This window comes from Balaenoptera acutorostrata, chromosome 10 (genome assembly GCF_949987535.1).
Source record: "Balaenoptera acutorostrata chromosome 10, mBalAcu1.1, whole genome shotgun sequence".
Taxonomy (NCBI): domain Eukaryota; kingdom Metazoa; phylum Chordata; class Mammalia; order Artiodactyla; family Balaenopteridae; genus Balaenoptera; species Balaenoptera acutorostrata.
This window is the reverse complement of record NC_080073.1, coordinates 4,614,815-4,637,875: the sequence shown is the minus strand read 5'-3', so window position 1 is coordinate 4,637,875 and position 23,061 is coordinate 4,614,815. Positions and strand designations below refer to the sequence as shown.

Below are 23,061 nucleotides of genomic sequence, written 5' to 3'. Positions count from 1 at the left end.
GCCTATGTTACTCTGAATGGAAAAAAGGTCAGAATTTTTGTAAGAAAAATAGCTTCCAACAGATGATATTCATCCCTCCAAGGCTGCTGAGGAAAAACTGCTGACTGAGCTGAATATGAGTTTAGATTATTAACATCCTAAATGGCCAACCTGTTCCAACCCCACTGCAAAATATCCATTATGGAATCTAGGGCTGTTGCTCAGAATTGCTTTGTCACAGGAGGACTGATTTCCTGGCTTATGTGAAATACATCATTGAGGATTTGTACTGCCAGATGTACTTCAGGCCCGATGTTTGGATTTAATAGGTTCATGTGAGCCTGGGAGGGAGGGAGGAAAAGGGAGGAAAAGGAAGGAAGGAAGGGAGGGAGGGAGGGAAGAGAAAGAAAGAGAGAAAGAAAGAAAGAGAGAAAGAAAGAATGAATGAAAGAAAGTTAGTCCATAAGGAGCCTACAAAATCACAGCATCAATGGTGTAAGTATAAAATTATATTCTGCTTTGTTATGGTTAGGAGTTTTTTTATAAGCACAGATTCTTTGAGCTAGAAAGGAACCAAACAGGTCATCCAGTTAAGAAAATTTATTTTATAGATGAGTAGCAGATTTTAAGAGAAAAATCTCATCCTGATAACTAAAAGAATAAGTGACACATACTGAAAATAAGAAGAGGTACATTGTTCAACTTAACCAGGGGGTTTCAAATATCAGTTCACGTATGTCACTGGAAATGTCCAAGCAGAGACTTCATGCCTGCATGTTAAAAATGTCATATGAGGATATACTGATTGACAGTTGGAACAGATGATCCAAGTTTCCTTCTAATTTTAAGGTTTTAAATTTTGTTAAAAAGAAATACTGACTTGGGATATGGGTTATTCAAAAATCAATCTCACAAACCTCAGAATGAAGAATGATTAGTATGAAGCACACAGATCTGCTAATACTAAAATTAGTTTCTATTTTTTGAGCAGGTGCTAACTAGTAAAAGGAGAAAGGGACACAGAAAAATGTTTTCACTACTGAGGATTTAAAAATACATATAAAACCCATGTGTGGATAGCCAATTTGTAAAACTGCCACCAATGAGTTCCCCTTTACAAGTTAATTCCCTGCAAATACTTTTATGACACAGTCTAATTAAGACAAAAAGATTTCTAAGCCTCAGCTTAATCCTATTTATTTCAAGCAATTCTGGTAAAACAAAATTCTAAAAAGCAATGAAAGAATCTGGAAAGCTCCATGGGGTTTGTGATAATCTGGCTGTCTCTGAACTGGCTACTGTTAGGCTTGTTAGCTTGTGAAGAGTAAAGGCTCTAAGTAGGGGCTGTCCAAACTGTATATCCCCAATTCCATTTTATGGCTTAATTACTCTTCTTTCTCTTAAAATGGTCTTAAATATCATTTATTTGCTAACGGCTTCCAAATGCATACCGCAGCCCGTACTTCCATTAACTCTAGACTCATATATCCAACTACCTACTCAATATCTCTACTTGGATGTCTAACAATCATTTCAAATTTACTACGTGCAAAACTGAGTTCCTGACATCCCGCAAACCTGCTTCCCCCGCAGTCTTTCCCATCTCAGATAATGGCTACTTCACTGATCCATGGGATCAGATCCAAAGCCTTAGTGTCATCTTCGACTCCTCTTTCTTTCTCATACCGTACCCAGTTAACATTAATAAAGATAGCTGCTAATACATACAGTGTAGTACTTACTGTGTGCCAGGCACTGTTCTAAGTTCTTTTTCAGTTTAGTAAATTGTTCAATTCTCACCATGACACTACAAGATGAGTATTATTATTATCTCTACTTTATAGCTAAGAAAACCAAAGCATAGAGAATTTAAGTTGTCCAAGATCACAAAGTAAAGAAGTGGCAAATCCAATGTTTGTACCCAGACAGTCTGGCTACAGAGTCTGCGTTGTTACCCCCTATGCACACTACATTACCCCAGCAAAATGTTTTGGGCTCTACTTGCTAAAGAGATGCAGAGTCTGACTACTTCTCACTATATCTCAACTGCTGCCACCCTGGTGTAAAACACTATCAGCTCTTGCCTGGACTACTGCAATGGTCTCCTCCACTATTATTGCAATAATATTTTTATACTCAATTATATGAAGAGCAGCCAGAGCGGTCCTTTAAAAACGTTAGTCAGATCACAACAACAGTCTTTTACATCTAAAACTTTCCAGTGGCTCCATAACTCAGTCAGAGTAAAGCCAAAGTCCTTACAACGGCCTAAATGACTATGCTCTGGCACCTGCCCCACATCCATAAACTCTCCGACTGCACCTCCTACTACTTACTCATCCCTTCACTCCACTGCCACCAGCTACAATGGCTTCCTTGCTACTCCTAGAATGTGCCAGGCATGCACCATTTCAGTGCTTTTTCACTTCGTGTTCCTTCTGCCTGGAACGCCCCTCCCCAGACACCTGCATGGCTTACTCTATCTACCTCTTTTAAGTCTCTGCTCCAATGTCACCTTAGTAGTGAGGTCTTCCCTGACACTGTATTTAAAATTACAGCCTCTGCTTCCATTATGAACTCCCTATTCTAGCTTCCAGACTTCTCTTCTCTACATAGAACTTTTTACCTCATGACATATATTTTGATATCTATCAACAAAAACGAGAATGTAAAGTCCATGAAGGTAGTGATTTTTGTGTTTTGTCTACTTCTGTTTCTCTAACACCTAAAACTGTGCATAGCACTTATAGTAGCTGCTTAAATGTTTCCCGAATGAATGAAATTATTTCCTATTCACTTATCTATTCAGAAACTATTTTGGGTACTGGCTATTTACAATTCTCTTTCATTACAACCTAAAGTGTTTTTGTTTATTGTAATACCAAGAGGTCTTAACAAGGTTATTTATAACTTTATCTGCATTATAATAGGATCGTATTAAATCAAAGACTGACTTCTAATGCTCCTTGAAATATCTTACCGTCATACATTAAGAATATTTGGCTCACTATGGAAAACTGTGTGGAGGTTCCTCAAAAAACTAAAAATAGAGTTCCATATGATCCAGCAATCCCACTCCTGGGCATATATCCAGACAAAACTATAATTCAAAAAGACATATGCACCCCAACGTTCATTGCAGCACTATTTACAATAGCCAAGACATGGAAACAACCTAAACGTCCATCAACAGATGAATGGATAAGAAGGTGTAGTATATATATATATATATATATATACAATGGAATACTACTCAGCCACAAAAAGAATGAAATAATGCCACTTGCAGCAACATGGATGGACTTAGAGATTATCATACTAAGTGAATTAAGTCAGAAAGAGAAAGATAAATAGTGTATGATATCACTTATATGTGGAATCTAAAATATGACACAATTGAACCTATCTACGAAACAGAAGGTAGGTCTACTCCCAAGGTAGGTCTTTTTAAATGTACTAGAAACAGACTCACGGATATAGAGAATAGACTTGTGGTTGCCAAGGGGCAGGAGGTTGGGGGAGGGATGGAGTGGGAGGTTGGGATTAGCAGATGTAAGTTATTATATATAGAATGGATAAACAACAAGGTCCTACTGTGTAGCACAGGGAACTATATTCAACATCCTATGATAAACCGTAATGGAAAAGAATAATAAAAAAAATGTATATATCTGTATAAGTAAATCACTTTACTGTACAGCAGACATTAACACAACACTGTGAGTCAACTATACTTCAATAAAACATTTTTTAAAAAATACTTGGCTCAGACATCAGATATTTTTTAATTCGAGAGGCTTATGAGTTAAATGCCCAACATTATTACTTTCCTATGTGAACTATTTGAACATTTCTAGGATTATCTCACTAGGTTTATTCCTCAGATAGGTATCTTTACAGGCTATGAAAGCTCAAGGTTCAATCTGCTTTATATGTAAATCTGATGATGATGGTGATAGTCTTAAATGCACTAGTAGTCGAATGTTTACTATGTACCTGGTGTTGCTGTAAGTGCTTTGCTTATATTTACCTAGTTAACCCTCAAAACAACCTTAGGAAATATATGCTTTTGTAATTCCCAATTTTACAGCTGAGGAAACTGAATTAGGAGAAGTTAAGTAGCAAGGTCACACAATGGTAAGCAGCAGGGCCAGGACTTAAATCCCATAGGATTTGGCTTCAGCGTCCTTGTCCTTAACTACTTCCCTATAATGTTTTTCGTAACAGCCATGATTACCACCAGTTGGATCAACATAAAAAGGAGGCACTGATGATTTCTACAAAGTCAGACTCCGGATGCGAATCCCATATTTAGGATTACAACCCCCTTCCTAAAGTGTATTAAATATATATATTATATATATGGAGCATGAAGTGAGGTACTACTGGAGCTATCCAGATAGTAGTAGTATGGCACTGTCCAAAAGCAGCTAACATAAAGGGAAGTACAGGCAAAAAGTACTTTAACATTTCCATGATCTTTAAAAACTGATGACTCTCAAGATATTAGATAGTTTACATAGCAGGTATTTAAACAAACTTTATATGTGTATCTGCTTTATTCTACTGTACAAAAAAGCAGCTATGTTCTCAAAATTAAGTACAAATTCTAAGAAAGGTAATAGCCTAGAGTATCACTTGTCAAAGATTTTATATATTTTTTAATGAACAGAATTGATCTGAGAAGAGTTTATCAAGAGTGCAATAATGATCTGTCCCTCTGTTTAAATAAATTTATCTTAAAATAATTTTTATTTAGTTGCAAGTAATCAAATCATGTTAGAACTACAGTCATTCTTTTGTGATATAATGTTTAGAGTTGCTTAGATTTTTCTCATTCAAGATCTGTAACGACAATGGATGATATATAAACCAACGTTCTCAAATAGAATATAAGGGATACAATCTAGTTCATATTTCCAAGTTATAATGGGACAACTATGACTAAAAGAAAGGTCTAAATTAAAAACACATCTATAAAAAAAATAGCATAAATATGTGACTGGTATGAATTTCAGAGGGTAGTCCAATTGTCTCTCAGGGTTTTTTTTTTTTTTGTCTCTCAGGTTTTTAAACGGAGGTATCTATAACTCCTAAAAGGGGTAAGAAATCACTGAAATTCAGGCTTCCAAAGAATGAAAATCAATACATACAAATATTAACTGAGATAGTAAGAAGGAAATTCAACTATTTAAAGATGTCTGAAGAGACAAATTGAATGCTTAAGCCTCTGTGAAAGAATTACTTAAATGGGAAGGAGCCAACCTTCATAACTTGTTTCTGCATTTCTACACTCTGTTCCCTGGGGGAAGGCTTGCTCAACTGGGGACAGTGCTATCCTATCAGGGAGCACTAGGAAATATGTGGGTCACGCCTCCTGCAATGCACAGTCTTACCCAGTCTTAAAGGCCAATAAGTGACCTTACTGAAAAAAGTACTGCATGGATTCTAGAATTATTCCAGAGAATGGGAAAAGAGGAGACACAGAGAACAAGATCAGCTATGAATTCTGGTCCTTCCTGTCTTGGTCAATTCTTTCACGTGTGATAAGCAACAGCAAGATTTCAGTTTTTCTGATAAATTACAAATAAAGTAAAAGTAAAAAAGTATATGATGAGAATGACTAGCTTAGGGATTTTGCGTATGAAAGGAAGAACTTTTCTACTATGTAGGTAGAAAAGTTGTATGTAGGTATCTATAAGGTACAAATGTAGGACAGCCTAGAGAAAATCAGGAGTAGATAGATGGACATCATGGTGCTATGAGACTAAGGAAGCAGGGTGTAGAAAAGATCAAGGCTTCTACTATTTAATTAATTTTGCAATTATCCTGTGTTCTTCTTATCTAACAAACTGAATAAAGGTGGAATCCCTGCTCTCAAGAGACACATAACCTAGTTGGTGAGACACAGAAATGAAACACAGGTCTGATTAAGTAAATGATATGGTAGATATGAAGGTAAAGTACTTCTTGAATACAGGAACGGAGAGGGAACAGGGAAGGCTTCTTGGAGGAGGTGAAAAACGAAATGAGCCTTGAAGGAAGAAGTTTTTGATAAAAATGAGAAGGGGTAAGGAAAGGCATTTCAGGTTGACCGCCAGTACGAGCAAAGGCCCAGAAGAAGGAAATGTAATAGTCTCTTCAAGACAACTGAATGGTTCATGAGACTGTAAAAGTATGGCACAGGAGAGGGCTATGGTGGGAGATAAGCTCCCAAGGTAGGTCTAAACTGTTTTGGACTTTATTCCAAGGATATCACTAAAGGTTTCCCAATGGTAAAAGTAGTACAATCTCCTTTGGAATCTAGATGTACAGATCCAAAGGGCTACTTGACTATCTCAAAATCTACATGACCAAAACCAAACACTGTGATCCTTCTCTAAACCTGGTTCTCTTATAGTATTCTATATCTCAGGGAAAGCATTACTATCCATCAGGTTACACAAGCCAAAACCAAACCATGCCAAAGCCCAGGAATCATCCTTGACATCATCTGCCTTCTACCTATATCCAATCCAATACCAAGTCCTATCTATTTTACTTTCCAAATTTCTGTCAAATTATAATACTTCCCACCTATCTCTACTTATTTCTACTGTCAAACTCTTAGGACAAAATCTTGTCCTCTCAGGACTTCCCTGGCAGTGCAGTGGTTAAGAATCCGCCTGCCAATGCAGGGGACACGTGTTCTAGCCCTGGTCAGGGAAGACCCCATATGCCGTGGAGCAACTAAGCCCGTGCGCCACAACTACTGAATCTGCGCTCTAAAGCCCGCAAGCCACAACTGCTAAGCCCGTGCTCTAGAGCCCACGAGCCACAACTACTGAGCCCACATGCTGCTACTGAAGCCCGTGCGCCTAGAGCCTGTGCTCTGCAACAAGAGAAGCCCGCACACCGCAACGACAAGTAGCCCCTGCTGGCCGCAACTAGAGAAAGCCCGTGAGCAGCAACGAAGACCCAACACAGCCAGAAATAAATAAATAAATACATAAATTTATTTTAAAAAAAGATTAAATTGAGGAACAGAAGAACTATTAAAAAAAAAAATCTTGTCCTCTCTCTCCTGAATCACTCACCCTGACTGATCTAGCTGCATTCATTTAGGCCCTCAATTAAACTGAAGAATTAAAAGAAGAAGAAGAAAAAAAAGGAAATCCTAAATCACCCAATGCTTAAATTATTTTAGTAGCTTTCCACACTCTTAAAATATTAACAACAAGAATGTGAACTTGGTCTATAAAGTCCTATGTGATTGATTGGGCTCTGGACCTCTCTCTAGCTTCATCTTATAGAATGCTCCTCCCACTCTAGCCACACTGGCCTTTTTTAGACCCTGCTGCTCATCCTGTTTCTTCTCACTGTGGATGAAGAATTGTTGCTCACCATCTGCCTCTACAAGGATGAAGTCACTAGCCACCGTAATCGCTGACTTTCAACACACCCTGAAAGGAGCCAGGGCAGAGATCAGGAATGAGGCACTCTGTGCTCCGGGAAAAACTGGCAGAACAGGGCTTCAGATCGTTAGATATTTTTCAGATTTTATGATCCCAATTTCTTGCATCTTCTCATATTTAGAAAAGCACTTAAATCATTAATGGAGGCATCTGCTCCTTGTGACTAGTGGCAACTTTCTGCCAACATGTGTGCTTGACTGCATGAATCCCCCTTCACCGAAATCACATATATACTTAACTCCCCACCTACCTCTTTGGAGTAGTTCCTCACAGCTAACTGAGAGGCTGTCTCCCAGGCTATAGTCCTCATTTTGCCCCAAATAAAACTTACTTCACAACTCTGACGTTGCGCATTTTTTTTTCAGTCGACATCAGCATAGGGTCTTTACACATGTAATGCTGCCTATTGTCGTTTCTTCAACTCTCAGCCAGGCATTTTGCTAGGTGCTTGGGCATATATTGACAAAAAAATAAAGTCTCTGCCTTCATGACACTTAGCGCTGAGTGGGGAAAAGTGGTGGAAACAGAAAAACCAGTAATCAAATAACATAAATTGTGAAAAGTGCTGCAAAGAAAAAGAACACAGTGCTGTAAGAAAAGGAATAATGTCAGGCAGAGAAACCTACTTTAGATTGGGAGGTCACAGAATAATTCTTTGAACAGGGGCATTTAAACTGAGTTCTCAAAGATAGAAAAGGAAGTTTTTACTTTAACTGGCCCACAAATGAAAAGATGTATTATTACTGTAGGTTTCATGTGCCAAGAAAATATAGAATTTGGAATTTTATCATAATCAAGATGAAAATACAGTTAACCCAACAATTCAATAGAAGAAAAAAGATTTGTCTATTCACTGCTTCTTAGAACTCACTTGGTGAAAGGTTGAGACTGTGTTACCAAAAACTTAAGGAAGAAGCAGAAGGATGATGAGAAAGGAAAAGGCCAGTAAACAAGGAGGGGGCCACCTGCCCAGTAACCTAATGGAGTATATGGATAGCTGTATTTACAAGGCTTATATAACCAGTGAGTCAGCAAAAAGCCAGGTGTCAATGGTTCTCTTCTGTACCCCTCTAAGCAGCTAGAAAAGTTGGCTCTCTCCACTGGTGAGAAGGGGGGGCTCAAGGACAAGGTCTGAGGTAGGCTAATAAAACAGTCACCATACCATCCAGCAACACTTGCCTAAGAAAGGATGAGGAAAAGTAAACCTTCATGCTTAGAAAAACACAAGAAACAGGATCCAACTTAAGGCAGATTAGAGCAAGGTAGGATTTCACAGACCTAATATGACTATTTCTTTAACTTGCAATAAAATGCTTATTAAAGATCCCCAAATTAAGACTCCAGAATCTGCTGAAAGCAAACCCTAGATTTTAAAGAGAAAATATCTTTACCTTTCTTGGGGTCCATAAGTATTTCAGGGCTACTTTCTACAACCATCTTTTCTCTAATAAAGGCTAATATGTATTAATAATAACAGAAAAAGGCCTCATAATGATACAACTGGGCCTGGCAAAGAAAAACTGTACAAAATAGAACATAAAAGGGATTAAATCACAGTACAGGCAAAGAGATAAAGCACTAACAACCACTTGATAATGAACAGCAATGCTAATGAACCTAAGCTAAACACCCACCAATGCACAGCTATGAAAATAGGAGACTCCTCAACCTGCCTTCCTCCACCTCCATACTTATATTCTCAGCCTAGTACTGTTCCAGCGGCAACAATTTAATAAGAGCAAGAAGACTTTATTTTTTCTTCTCCACTTCAGGCCATAGGGAAAGCTGGGGCGGGGGGAAAAAGGAGCGGGGGTCATTATGACTGTTCAAAGAAGGGAAGGGATATCTTATTGTTAGCGTTCTTTGCTCTGGAAATTCCTAGCTTCTGCCTCTTCATGGATATGGAGAAAACTTGATGATTATTTCTGAAGGTCACAAAACTGAAAGACCAGAAATAATGGTTTCCTTTCTAGCTCCCTTGGCTATCCCTTACCACTAAATGTGAATCTCTAAAATGTTTTAGTTATTGCTAAGAGGCAATTCTATATAGCTGATACAGAAAAGTAAAAACAAAACAAAACAAAACAAAACAAAACAAAAAGGTGGGGGGCAAGGTGGTGGAGACCCAAAACACAAGCAACACATTTATCTTACCAAAACCCCCTGTCAGGCAGTCTGCTGATTTTGCTTGCCACAAAGCTCATCCTTCATTTGTGCACTGCCAGAGCAAGCTTGGATCGTGCAAACAATCACAACCTCTTTTGGCTGTAAGCTCTTTCCATTTGTCCCAGCTTCCAAACTGCAGAGGAGCTGTGGCATAGTCTGTCAAGGCTGCACATACTTGGTTTCCGAGAATAACTCTGTAAATGAGGACAGCTACCACTGGGAATGCATTCCCCCACCAACAGCCGGCCGAAATGAAGCTTCTAGTTGATCCCTGGGCTTCTCACCTTCACAGCCTCAGAGAAGTGCCTTTCACAGAGCAGGCAGGTACAGCCACACCACATCAACATCCCTGCATAGCCAATCCTCCGCAGTGCCTTCCTCAGCCTTCATACAGTTCCGGTTCTGTCTCCTGCATCAACTCTTAGAGCTTTCTACATCTGGGAGCCAGGGAGGACTCTGCTGAATAAACAGAAAGCTTCTGCCAAACAAGCATCCGTGTGTGTATGTGTGTGTGTGTGTGTGTGTGTATGCGCGCGCGCCTGGATGCGGGTGCGGTTTGCTAGAGCTGCTAATGCAAATGAATAGTTGAATAGTTTGAGAATGGAGATCACAGACAGTAGCTGCCTCTCTTCTCGAGCTGTGAGCATCTTTTACAAAAGACAAAAGCACCAAACTGGCTGAATTTAAAGCTACAGGACATTAATTCACCATCCACATTTGTATTTTCATTTAAAACCAGATAAGGTTTAGAGAATAGCTTAAAGAAGGTTAAAAACATTCTAAATAGGATAACACTGTTTAGGTAGCTTGGTTCAATAAATACAAAGAGAAAACAATCTACCCATGTTTCAACAAAGGACTAAAAGATCGCCAGGACAAATTTCTATGCTTTAGTTCTAATGTTTCTTCTCTTATTTTCATTTTAGGTTCACAAAGTCATTTAAATGAAAACTGAGCAAGAGAAAGACTTCAGAAAGACTTCTTGTGCACAGCATGAGACCCTGAAGTCTTTTTCACTATGGACAAAGGGAGAAAAAGCTTCTGAATGAAAAGCATTAAGGTCTCTGAAGTTTAAGCAACAGATTAAAACACCACAATCGTAAACCTGAGCTCAGCTCCTGTACCATCACATACTATTTATTCAATACCCACGATACTGCATGAAAGAACTGAATGTCTTGAAGAAACTGTTTCTGCACTGAAAAAGTCACTTTGGGATTTATCCTAAAACAACCTATCAGATCTGAGCTTTATTTCTTCATTTATAAAAGTAGTTTTGGGAAATGCACACGGGAAGAATTTTAATGATTATAAAATATAGTGTAGCGTGTACAATGTATAATAGCTAGTAACATTTTTTTGAAGTTAACATGCACAAAGGTTAACATGAAGACAATTTGATATAGTACCGTATAGTCCTTTCTATGAGCCTAAAGCTGTGATCATTTCTATACTTCTATTTAAGTATGGGGCTGGAAGCTCAGGCCAGCAGAGTACTGAGAGCTCAAAGAAGGTTCTTCTATCAGCATTCACCAGCTTCATTAGCATTTTTCATTTATAATCAGAGAAAGTACTCTGAATGGAATCCAAAGTATCTTGAATGAATTTGAAGAAAATTCTGGGTTAAAACCATGGCTCCAGAAATTCCTCTTTTATCTCTAGAGGCACAGAACTCAGACCTTGACTCTCCAGAACAAATTAATAGAGAATTTTATGACTTAATACAAGTTGTGTCTTTGCTTAAAAATTAGGTTATAAGGTTTCAACAGAGTAAATATTTGTTTCTACAAAAACAATGACAAAAAACTAAAACCAAAACCAAAACCAATCCTGCACTGCTAGCATCAACATTAGCAGATGTTTGCTTAATTGTTTATTAGCATTTTAAATATACCTTCTCTTCAGACAATTATGTTCACTGTAGAAAACTTTGAAAACACGAGTGGGCATAAAAGAAAGCAAAATTATGTGTAATCTCATCACTTAGAAAAAACCAAACCAAACATTTCTGTCATGAGGCTCTTTTATTCTCTTTCCTTCCCACTGAGATCACTGAAGCAAGTGTTGAGACAAGGTGTCATAAGATCAAAACTGCCTTGACTGGATGAGCTGCCATATGTACAGAGCAGCGCTGAAGAGTTTCCTGGGTGTGTAAGACCTTGTGTGTAAGAAATGTTCACTGTGTATTTATGAGTCATGATCTTACCTTACAAAAAATTATTCTCAAACAGTTTTTGAGGTTCCACCAAGATGCTAATGAATTTACCCAAGTTGTCAGAGAAGTACCCCTCGCTGGCTGCCTTAGCCTGGGTACAAGTCTTCTTGGCTCCCAAAGCAAATCTCAACTGGCAATAGAACATTAATTTTGCTACTTTCTGGTTCTTTCGATTTTCTTTCTCTTGCTGATTTTGTTTGTTTCTGCTTTATGATAAATTACTCCTCATTGATGGCAGCACAGAATGAGAATTTGATTTTAATAATTTGACCATTTGGTGGTCTCTTCAGAAAAGTGATACACAATAGATCTATTTTCTGTTGGGTAATAAACCAAAAGTGAATTCAGTCTGTTAGACTTTTCTTTTTGCCCATTTGTCTATATTGAGCTCAACTCAATTAAAAATGCTGTATATATTATAAACGGGAACAGCTCTTTGAGATCTGTACTGGTAAGGTTTTGTGCTTACTTTTGATTCATGGCTGTAGGTGTAGAACTGAAGCCATGGCTCTCTGTGTGTCTGTGTCTGAAATTCAGAAAGATCTTGACTTCTTGTTGTGTAAGTGTAAAATGTTTTCCTATTTTTAGAAGACATTAAAAATTAATTATAATAGCTCTTAAATTAAGGGGTTCTGTTCTCGTTGGTTTTATAGAGCTAAATAAGCACTTACATATCAAATATTCTTAGAAGTCCAAGAAAACGAACTGAACATGTAATACTTCAAATATGTTAGACAAAGAAACAAAATCCTTCTTACAGAAACTACTAGTTCTGAAACATTTAAAAAATCCAAATTCATATAATTAAGTTAAATATTTTGCAAATCAAGACTAGATTTGTAAACAAACAAACAAAACCAAAGAAAAAAGACTAGTTTTGTCCAAGTATAATACTGTACACATTTTAATTTACTTGGGTTTGTTTTAATTCAGATTAAAATTAATCTGAACTTCCTAAATTTACTTATACAGGTTTACTGAACAAATAAGTTAATATTATTCTTCTTATATAATGCTGATATTTAGAAAAATGAAAATCTGTGTTCATCTAAATTGAATCGTAATACTGAATAACTTTTTATATCAATAGCAATTATGTGTCAGCTTAAATAGCTCCAAGATCTTATGGCAATTTAAAATCTTGAGCTAATGTTAAATGTAGCTAATTAACAAATTATTCTTGGATGCTCAGATAAATTTCTAAGTAAACAGAATACTAAATGTTGATTATTAAGCATAGTTTTAAGTTGATATACATTTGCTTCTTATTTGTATATGCTATTAGAGTGGCTATATCTTCAGGTCATGTTACCAATCGGGTTCATTTTGCCACTTTAAGAAGGTGTAAGAGAAATGTGGGGCTGTAGAAAGTCTGTTATGTTTATTCAGGAGCCTTTCTGGTCTGCTAAAATCCTTGTGTGTGACAGATATTTCTTATTATCCACTCCCTCCACCTAATCTTCTCTCTGAAATATGTTATAATCGATATAGGAGGTTCAAACTATGCTAGGAGCAACAGTACAAGGTATAAAGTCCTTTTGTTTTTGAAGGAAAAAGAGCATTTTTGTCCCAAAGTAAAATGGCAGTTTGTTCCAGAATTTGAAAGAAAGACAAATCTTAGAAACTGAATTTGATTTGCCTTGGTTTATACTACTGGGATCTGAAAAGAAGATACGAAATATGTCCAAATTTTGCAAAATTCAATCAGTTTTGATGGGCTAGTTTCCTTGGCTTCCTGATTAATGCCTTCATCTACAATATGAAAGATTATTCTTTATCTTCTGTGTAATTTGCCTAGATAGCAGAATAACTTTCTGGCTTTATGTTGGATTTACAATGTTCTTAATGATTAAAAAAACAAAACAAAACAACCAGAAAGAACAAAGGTTTTTTACTTGTGAAAGAGCTAAGTTCTTTAAAATTGCATTCCCTTACGTGTTTATTATAATGTTTTATTGTCATTTTGATTAAATAACCAAGTACTGTTTCTCATCCATGCTCCTATCTTAATCAAGGGCCCAAATCTCTTTCAACAATTCTTTTGATTTTGCCTTCCCAAGACTGGCTCCTAAATATAGAAAAATGAAACTTTCAGCTTAACTGTTACACCTAAAACTATCTTTAAGAGTCTCATGGAAAGGAATGTACAAGGTACTCTACAAACTATTGCTACTCCAAAGAACAGACCCTTAGGTACATGTTTCTGAGCTGACATCACTTAGATAACTTTCAGAATTTACCAGTGGACTAGACCAGGATTTCCATGATGCTTTTCAGTCCAGAAGCAGATGTTTCATGAAAGCAGACTGCTGACCCAAGTTCCATTTGAGCAAGAACTAACTACACAGGATGGAATGAACTGATGAAGGAAACTTTATTGTGGTTTTTTGTTTAGAATACTGTTGATGTTATCTTAATGTTCTATTTTTTGTGGCTACATGAGGAAGCCCTTTTACTTTCTTCTTAAACTATTTCTAACTCACATTTTAGTAGACTCTGCTTTTGTGATCTAAAATAAAACATTAAGTGGTATCTGATTTTCACTGAATCAACAGTATTCAGAAACTTACTGAGTTTTCCTTAACTTTTTATGGCAATACAGTTATTTGTGTAGGATCAATACTAGTATCTTATCTCCTTTTTATTAGGATATAATTGGATTTTGTAACCACACATACCTGGAATGTCATATCTGAAAAAGAGTCTCATTTAATCATATATGAAAAACCACATTAAGAATAGTTGACTTTATATATGGAGCCAATGTCTAAAAAGAAGCCCTCCCAGGAAAACCGACCTGATGCCTGATTTACAGGGTCCCTGGCTTAGCGGTGGTAAGGAAGGTCACTTACTTCCCGGCAAGCCTCAGCAAATGCTGGGGACCTAAAGATGAGATTAACTCACTCAAATTTATCAGCTCTGTAGATGAAATCTAGTCAGAGAGTTTCTTAGGTGTGGTTTCCTAACCTTGGGATAGTAAATAATAGAGGTGTTTAAAAGTCCAACCTAAAATTCTTTACGAAAACCTCCATACAGAAGTTAATCTTGTAGCCTTAGTAATTGCTCAAAACTGTATCACTGTGGATTTGCAAAGAAAACTCAAGGATGTCTGTATGATTAATTAGCACTCTTAATGCATCTATATAAATAATCAGGTCAAACCTAAAGAGACCAACTATTTTGTGATCTAGAAAAATCTTGGGAAATTATTTATGATCACAAGAGGGATGGGAGATTGTCAGCAGACACTGTGAAAGACTAAAATGGTAAAAAATTTTACGTGCCCTTTCAAGGGAATATCTGGTGTTGTCTATTGGATATTTTGGAGTTATCTGATAGTATAAAGGTCTGCATCTTTGTCTCTGGCTAGGTTATTCTGAAACCCTGTAGAGACGGAAATTACCTTGTGGACAGCACTGGTGATGAAATACAAATCAATTTTGTCTGGTAGAGAATATAAATTTCCGTTAAGTCCAATTCTCATTTTAATATCTTCCTGGCTCCTAATAATTGGTTAATTAGTGAGTTAAATACAATCTTTGACATATGTTCATTTTGTATGAGTCATAATTTTACCTTTGAAAATAACATTTAACATTTGGGTCCTTAGCTTTTATTAATATTTTGTAAAGCATCTAATTAAAAAGCAATTGTTTAACTCTGCCTGTTTTAATAAGGCTCTTACAAAAGAGCTAAGAACTATTTTTACATTTTTAAAGAGTTCTAAGAAAAAAAAAACAAAGAAGAATATGTAATAGAGCACTTTTGTGGCCCTCAAAGCGTAAAATATTTACTATCTGGCCCTTTACAAAGAAAAAAAAAAAAGGTTGCTAACCCTTGCTTTAGATCAAAGTTATAGTATCTCAATTGGCATAGATATTTTAATAAGTGTGATCAACATGACAAACTAGAAGACACCGAGGATTTAGCAGTAAAGTTAAGTTAGGACCCAGACTGAGAAAATAGGCTCCTTTACTAAATACCACCTAAAGATGTATCAGGGATATTTTAATGATAACACAAAAAGTTTCCTTTACAAACAACTAAAAACGTTTAAGTGTTACTTTATAAAGAAACTGTTTAATACTATTTTTTTCACTGAGTAGTTTTCAGACTTCTCAATACTGATTAAAGTTTACTGAACATGCCTTTAGACGGAAACAAAGCTGAACACAAGTTTCACTAGAATCTAGTTTTTGAAATAATTTTACACATTGCTGTATAAATACAATAATCTGGACAATAACAAAACAAAAATAATAACAAAAAACCCTACTAAATTCAGAATTATATCTGACAAGAAAATATTTTTTCCCTCAGTAATACAAACCTACAATAGTATCCTTATGGTGTTCAACACTGTTGAGTATTGCGGGGGGTGGGACGCTGAAAATTTCATAAGGAAATAGATTTTATCCTTCCAAAATTCCTGGGGAAAAGATGTCTTTTAAAAACCTCTTTGTTATGCAACATTTCAAATATATATAAAAGTAGAGAGGGTAATGAATTTTACGCACTCTTTATCCAGCTTCAATTATTAACTCATGGCCGGTACTTCCTCCCTCCCTTGCAATTATTTGGAGCAAATCCCAGACGAAAGATACTCCTTATAAAAACCAAGACTAATTCCAGAGGCTTTTCTATATTATTAAAACCTGCCTCAGCTGTCAGACCTCATGGATACTACTTTATTTTTTGGATAAAATGCCTAATGTTCTCCTTCTCTTTCATGCTTTACTATATTTTATTCATGAAGGATCTACTGGGAAAAAATGTCCAAAGACCAAGGAACTTGTTCTGTTTCTACAGACTGACCTTCTTGATGCTGATGCCTGATGACTGGCTGGATAAATTTTTCCAAAAGCGGCAAAAGATGGGGAAAAGTAAAGTTGAATCAAGGAAGAAAAATGATAAATCTAATAAATCAATTACTATCTGTATTTGTAAAAAGCAGAGAACAGATCTGCAAGGAAGGCACTGAAGTTAAAACCTGTCGCATCAGTTGGCTGTGCATTCCTCAAGGAGTCTCTTCTCTTGCCCTCCTCCAGCTGGCAGCCAGTTCAGCTAAGAAGTCCCTAACTGTATTAACCTCCCACTGGGATTCAATAAGAGGTAGGTTTTGTTTGACTTCAGCGGCTTTCTTTATGTAAAAGTAAACCCCCATAACCAGCCAGTGGGTGGGGGAGCAGAAAAATGACAAAGCGAGGAACTGTAAAGGAGTTTAAAATCTTTTGAGATTAGTATAGTCATATGAACCTCTAAATAAAGCAAGTACTTTATTTTACTGCTTAGAACCAATTAGTTCAGAAAGGAGAGCAACAGAAGCTTTTGCTTAGTGCCAAAGCCAATACCAGAATCATGAGGTTTTAGGAAGGAAGAATAGAGGCACTGACCTTCTTTAGAAATTAGTTAAATTACCTGTCTTCCTATTCGAGACAATTAACTGAAGAAGTACAATAAGCAGTGAAGGTTGCTTATTTAGGCTCTGCCTACCTCAAAGGAATCATGTACCACCTAAGGGGCCCAAAGGTGTTTGGGGAGCTATTTCACATCTGTAAAGTACCATAAAGCCCTGATGGGAATATCAGCCTCCAACCAAGGAAGGGCCAGGTAACCCCCAAGCACCACCTGCAAAGCAAGTGCAGAATCATACAGAAATTTGTGTCATAAGATGAAATGGTATAATAAAATAGTATCTGTGATGTCATGAGACAGAGTATAGAATAGTGGTCTCCAACCTGAGGTGTGTAAAAGAGTCAAGCTGTTTTCCAGATTTCCAAGGGCCTGATAGAAAGTGTACATTCACCCATAATGAAGTTGTATATGCAGATTAAAATGACAAATATTTAATTTTGTCTGGAATTTTAAGTACTCCAGGTGGTATCATTATACTGGTGCTGCTCAAAAATGCTGACTGGCTCTTAGTTCCTCATTACTTTTCTTTTTTTCAGGAAAAATAATATATGCTGTTTGTAAACAAACATTTTCAAAACAGCCGGCTTATGAGGAAGAAAAAATATAGCCTTTAGTGGGGCCAGGTTGATTTCAGTTTTATTTTCTAAGTGAGGTCATACCTTCAGTGTTTTTCAAAAAATGTTTTTCTTTATTGAGGTAATATATACAAAACACAAAACTTACCATTTCAACCATTTTTTAGTGTACAATTCAGTGATATTAAGTACATTCACAATGTTGTGGAACCACTGCCGTTATCTATTTCCAGAAATTTTTCATCATCCAAAACTGAAACTCTGTACTCAGTAAGCAGTAATTCCCCATTTCCTCTAATCCCAGATCATACCTTCAATGTTAAAAAAAAAAAAAAAAACAAACAACCAGGCATGACATGATACTATACATAGAAAAGCCTAAAGATGCCACCAGAAAACTAGCTAATCAATGAATTTGGTAAAGTTGCAGGATACAAAATTAATACACAGAAATCTCTTGCATTCCTATACACTAACAACGAAAGGGCAGAAAGAGAAATTAAGGAAACAATCCCTTTTACCATTGCAACAAAAAGAATAAAATACGCAGGAATAAACCTACCTAAGGAGGCAAAAGACCTGTACGTAGAAAACTATAAGATACTTCCGAAAGAAATCAAAGATGACACAAACAGATGGAGAGCTACACCATGTTCTTGGATTGGAAGAATCAATTATGTCAAAATGACTATACTACCCAAAGCAATCTACAGATTCAATGCAATCCCTATCAAGTTACCAATGGCATTTTTCACAGAACTAGAACAGAAAATTTTACAATTTGTTTGGAAACACAAAAGACCCTGAATAGCCAAAGCGATCTTGAGAAAGAAAAACAGAGCTGCAGGAATCAGGCTCCCTGACATCACACTATACTACAAAGCTACAGTAATCAAGACAATGTGGTACTGGCACAAAAACAAATACAGATTAATGGAACAGGATAGAAAGTCCAGAGATAAACCCACACACCTATGGTCACCTAATCTACAACAAAGGAGGCAAAAATATACAATGGAGAAAAGACAGCCTCTTCAATAAGTGGTGCTGGGAAAACTGGACAGCTACATGTAAAAGAATGAAATTAGAACGCTCCCTAACACCATACCCAAAAATAAACTCAAAATGGATTAAAGACTTAAATGTAAGACCAGACACTAGAAACATAGGCAGAACACTCTATGACATAAATCACAGCAAGATCCTTTTTGACCCACCTCCTAGAGAAAGGGAAATAAAAACAAAAATAAACAAATGGCACCTAATGAATCTTAAAAGCTTTTGCACAGCAAAGGAAACCATAAACAAGACGAAAAGACAACCCTCAGAATGGGAGAAAATATTTGCAAATGAAACAACAGACAAAGGATTAATCTCCAAAATATACAAGCAGCTCATGCAGCTCAAAATCAAAAAAACAAACAACCCAATCCAAAAATGGGCAGAACACCTAAATAGACATTTCTCCAAAGAAGATATACAGATGGCCAACAAACACATGAAAAGATGCTCAACATCACTAATTATTAGAGAAATGCAAATCAAAACTACAATGAGTTATCACCTCACACCGGTCAGAATGGCCATCTTCAAAAAAATCTACAAACAATAAACTCTGGAGAGGGTGTGGAGAAAAGGGAACCCTCATACACTGTTGGTGGGAATGTAAACTGATACAGCCACTATGGAAAAGAATATGGAGGTTCCTTAAAAAACTAAACATAGAACTACCATATGACCCAACGATCCCACTCCTGGGCATACACCCAGAGAAACCATAATTCAAAAAAACACATGCACCCCAATGTTCATAGCAGCACTATTTACAATAGGCAGGACATGGAAGCAACCTAAATGTCCATCAACAGAGAAAAGGATGAAGAACATGTGGTACATATATACAATGGAATATTACTCAGCCATAAAAAAGAATGAAATTGGGTCATCTGTAGAGACATGCATGGCCTTAGAGAGTGTCATACAGAGTGAAGTCAGAAAGAGAAAAGCAAATATCGTATAATAACGCATATATGTGGAATCTAGAAAAATGGTATAGATGATCTTATTGGCAAAGCAGAAATAGAGACATAGATGTAGGGAACAAATGTACAGATACCAAGGGGGAAAGGGGTGGGGTGGGAGGAACTGGGGAGACTGGGATTGACACTTATACATTACTGATACTATGTATAAAATAGACAACTGATGGGAACATAGCACAGAGAACTCTACCTAATGCACTGTGGTAACCTAAATGGGAAGGAAGTCCAAAAGGGAAGGGATATCTGTATGTATATGGCTGATTCATTTTGTTGCGCAGTGGAGACGAACACAACATTGTAAAGCAACCATACTCCAATAAAAATTAATAATAAAAAAGGAAAAATAAAACAACTCAAATTTCAAAAGTATATGGTAAACCATTAGAATATGTTCAAGCATATTCTATGTCAGAGAAACTACCACTTGGAGGAAATACATAGGTAATGCTATATTGTTTTAGAAAATGCTATTCGCCACAGTAAGGAGCTGTTTTCTTGCTATGCTCCATGAATGTCAGATCTACATAAGCCATCTACTGAAAATCCTTACTTAATATCTATTTTATACCTTCCAATCACAGGTGAAGAACAGACCATACTGGGCTCTCAGGAATAAAAAAACAAACACATTTTTCACATTCTCAGAAAACATAAAAATTGCTGAAAGAGCAAGAAAATGACTTTCAAGGGCTATTTCAAGTCCATGTGAGAAGAACAAGGATTGACTCAATTTATTCTTTCCAAAATCTTACTAGCCATAGATGGCTTTGGCAGGGGAAGATATGAAGCTATTACATTTTTAAATAACCTGGCTTCACTGTTCTTTGTTGTTTAATTTCCCACTAAACTGCATACAGCTCTAGGGGTTCCAAATATTCTTTAAGAATAGCAAAATAAAAATACAACCAAGAAGGAGTAGGAAGCAAGTTGAAGACACGTATGCTATTAACTAGCTACTTATGGGAATATAATGCCTTCCAAACTTCTTAAAGTTTGTTATAAAAAGACAATTAAAGGGCCAATTTCTCATTCCTTTGCCCTTTCTCTTGAGATACCATCACATTATAGTATTCTATTGTTTCATGTCATTAAGCTTAGACAACAGGCCTTATTATATTAGTAAGATGGGGCTGGAAGGCTGCTGGCCTGCAGAAGAGATGGAGTTGAGTCCTTGCTTTGCCATCCATCAGTTTTGGGACTTGTGTGATTTACGGAGCTTAAAACGAATCAAGGTCTGGTACCTAAGAAACAGGACTAGAGCTTGCAAGGTTGAGGTTAAAAAACTAGAGAAAGCATAAATAGGATTATTGAAGACAACAGATCAATTGTCAAAGGAAAATGAAAAGACAATAAATATAATATTTAGCTATTTATACCAGAACATATACTTAATAAATACTATTAAATATTTATTAAATGAAGGAATAAATGAGTAAGTAAAACTCTGGGATTAGTTAAAATTTAGGACAAAAGACAAAGATAAATTTTACTCTGTTGCAGATTAGATGATCTCAGAGTAAATATTCACCTGTCTCCTGTTTTTTCCTGAGACATTATGTCTTAACGCATTCTGCCATCTACTTTGGTAGTTTTAACCTGAGAAGTCAAAAGCTTGAAGAGAGGTGAGAAACTAGAGGTGTTCTTAGTGAAACATGATAAGGATTGGAGTAAAGTAGTGGCAGAGGAAATGTGAAAGAAAGGCCTAGTGATTCTTCTGAAGAAGGAACCAACAGGATTTGTTGACTACATATTGGAGATGAAAGAGAAGAATGAATAAAGATGAGGCCCCTATATGGGAAAAGAATCTAAAAAAGAGCGGATATATGTATATGTATAACTGACTCACTTTGCTGTACACCTGAAACTAACACAACATTGTAAATCAACTATACCCCAATAAAATTTTTTTTTAAAGTTAAAAAAAAAAAGATGAGTCCCAAGTTTCCAGTCTAAGAGAGTGATGATGCAATAGGGAAGATGAAAAACAGGGTTAGTTTTAGGAAAGACAATTATGAATTCAAATTGAGATATTTTGAATTGCAATAAGATGATCATTTAGAAATGGTTAGAAAGAAAGTGAAGCTGGAATTCTGATCCAAAGAAAAGGGTCTCCTAGAGGTATTTCTATAACTAGTGTCAACATTTAATGTGAGATGACAAATACGAAGCCAAATATTTACATGTTCTTTGGCCCAAGTGTGCTTACATTAAATAGGAACAGCGTATAAGTGAACAAGTCTTGCTGAGGTCAAAGCAACTAACTTTTAAATTCCAAACTCACATCAGGTTTATAGTAGTCAAAGTGGCTGAATGAGAATCTGTACTGTTCCTGAAAATATCACAAGCACAGGTTCACTAAGCTGAAGCTAGGAAACAACTCACTCCTAGAGCTTCAATGAACTGCATCAATGTATATACAATAGATGTATACACAGCAATAGTATACTTATGATTATAATCACAGAGGGGAAAAGGAAGAAGATAAGGAAGATAACAGCACACCTTCTACTGGGGTCAATAAATATGTTCTAATATAAAAAGTATAGAGAATTAATGTCCCTTCAGACACTAATTTATTTATTATATTAAAAAATTTTTAAATTGATGTAGAGTTGATTTACAATGTTGTGTTAGCTTATGGTGTACAGCAAAGTGATTCAGTTATATATATTCTTTTTCATATTCTTTTCTATTATGGTTTATTTCAGGATACTGTATACAGTTCCCTGTGCTATCCAGTAGGATCTTGCTGTTTATCTATTTTATATATCGTAGTTTTTATCTGCTAATACCACACTCCTAATTTATCCCCACTCCCACCCCCTTTCCCCCCTGGTAATCATAAGTTTCTTTTCTATGTCTGTGAGTCTGTTTCTGTTTTGTAAATAAGTTCATTTGTGTCACAGTTTAGATTCCACATATAAGTGATATCATATGGTATTTGTCTTTGTCTTACTTCACTTAGTATGATCATCTCTAGGCCCATCTACGTTGTTGCAAATGACATTATTTCATTTTTTATTGCTGAGTAGTATTCACATTGTGTATCTATGCCACATCTTCTTTATCAATTCATCTGTCAATGGACATTTAGGTTGCTTCCATGTCTTGGCTATTGTAAATAGTGCTGGTATGAACACTGGGGTGCATGTATCTTTCCGAATTAGAGTTTTTTCTGGATATGTGCCCAGGAGTGCGATCATAAGACAACTCTA

The 23,061-nt window shown here is 36.3% G+C and overlaps 1 protein-coding gene across 3 annotated transcripts in view; it reads right to left on the bottom strand.

Moving 5' to 3' along the window:
* TMCC1 (transmembrane and coiled-coil domain family 1) overlaps positions 1 to 23,061 on the bottom strand; it is a 156,914-nt gene that overhangs the window by 32,784 nt on the left and 101,069 nt on the right. The window contains exon 1 of one of the 3 annotated variants that reach the window (XM_028169092.2): positions 9,884 to 10,028. The exons of the other annotated variants lie outside the window; for them this stretch is intronic. Within the exon in view, the coding sequence (XP_028024893.1) occupies positions 9,884 to 9,946 (63 nt within the window). The 5' untranslated portion in view covers positions 9,947 to 10,028. Of the gene's footprint in view, positions 1 to 9,883; positions 10,029 to 23,061 lie in introns of those variants that run through there. 3 annotated transcript variants of the gene reach the window in all.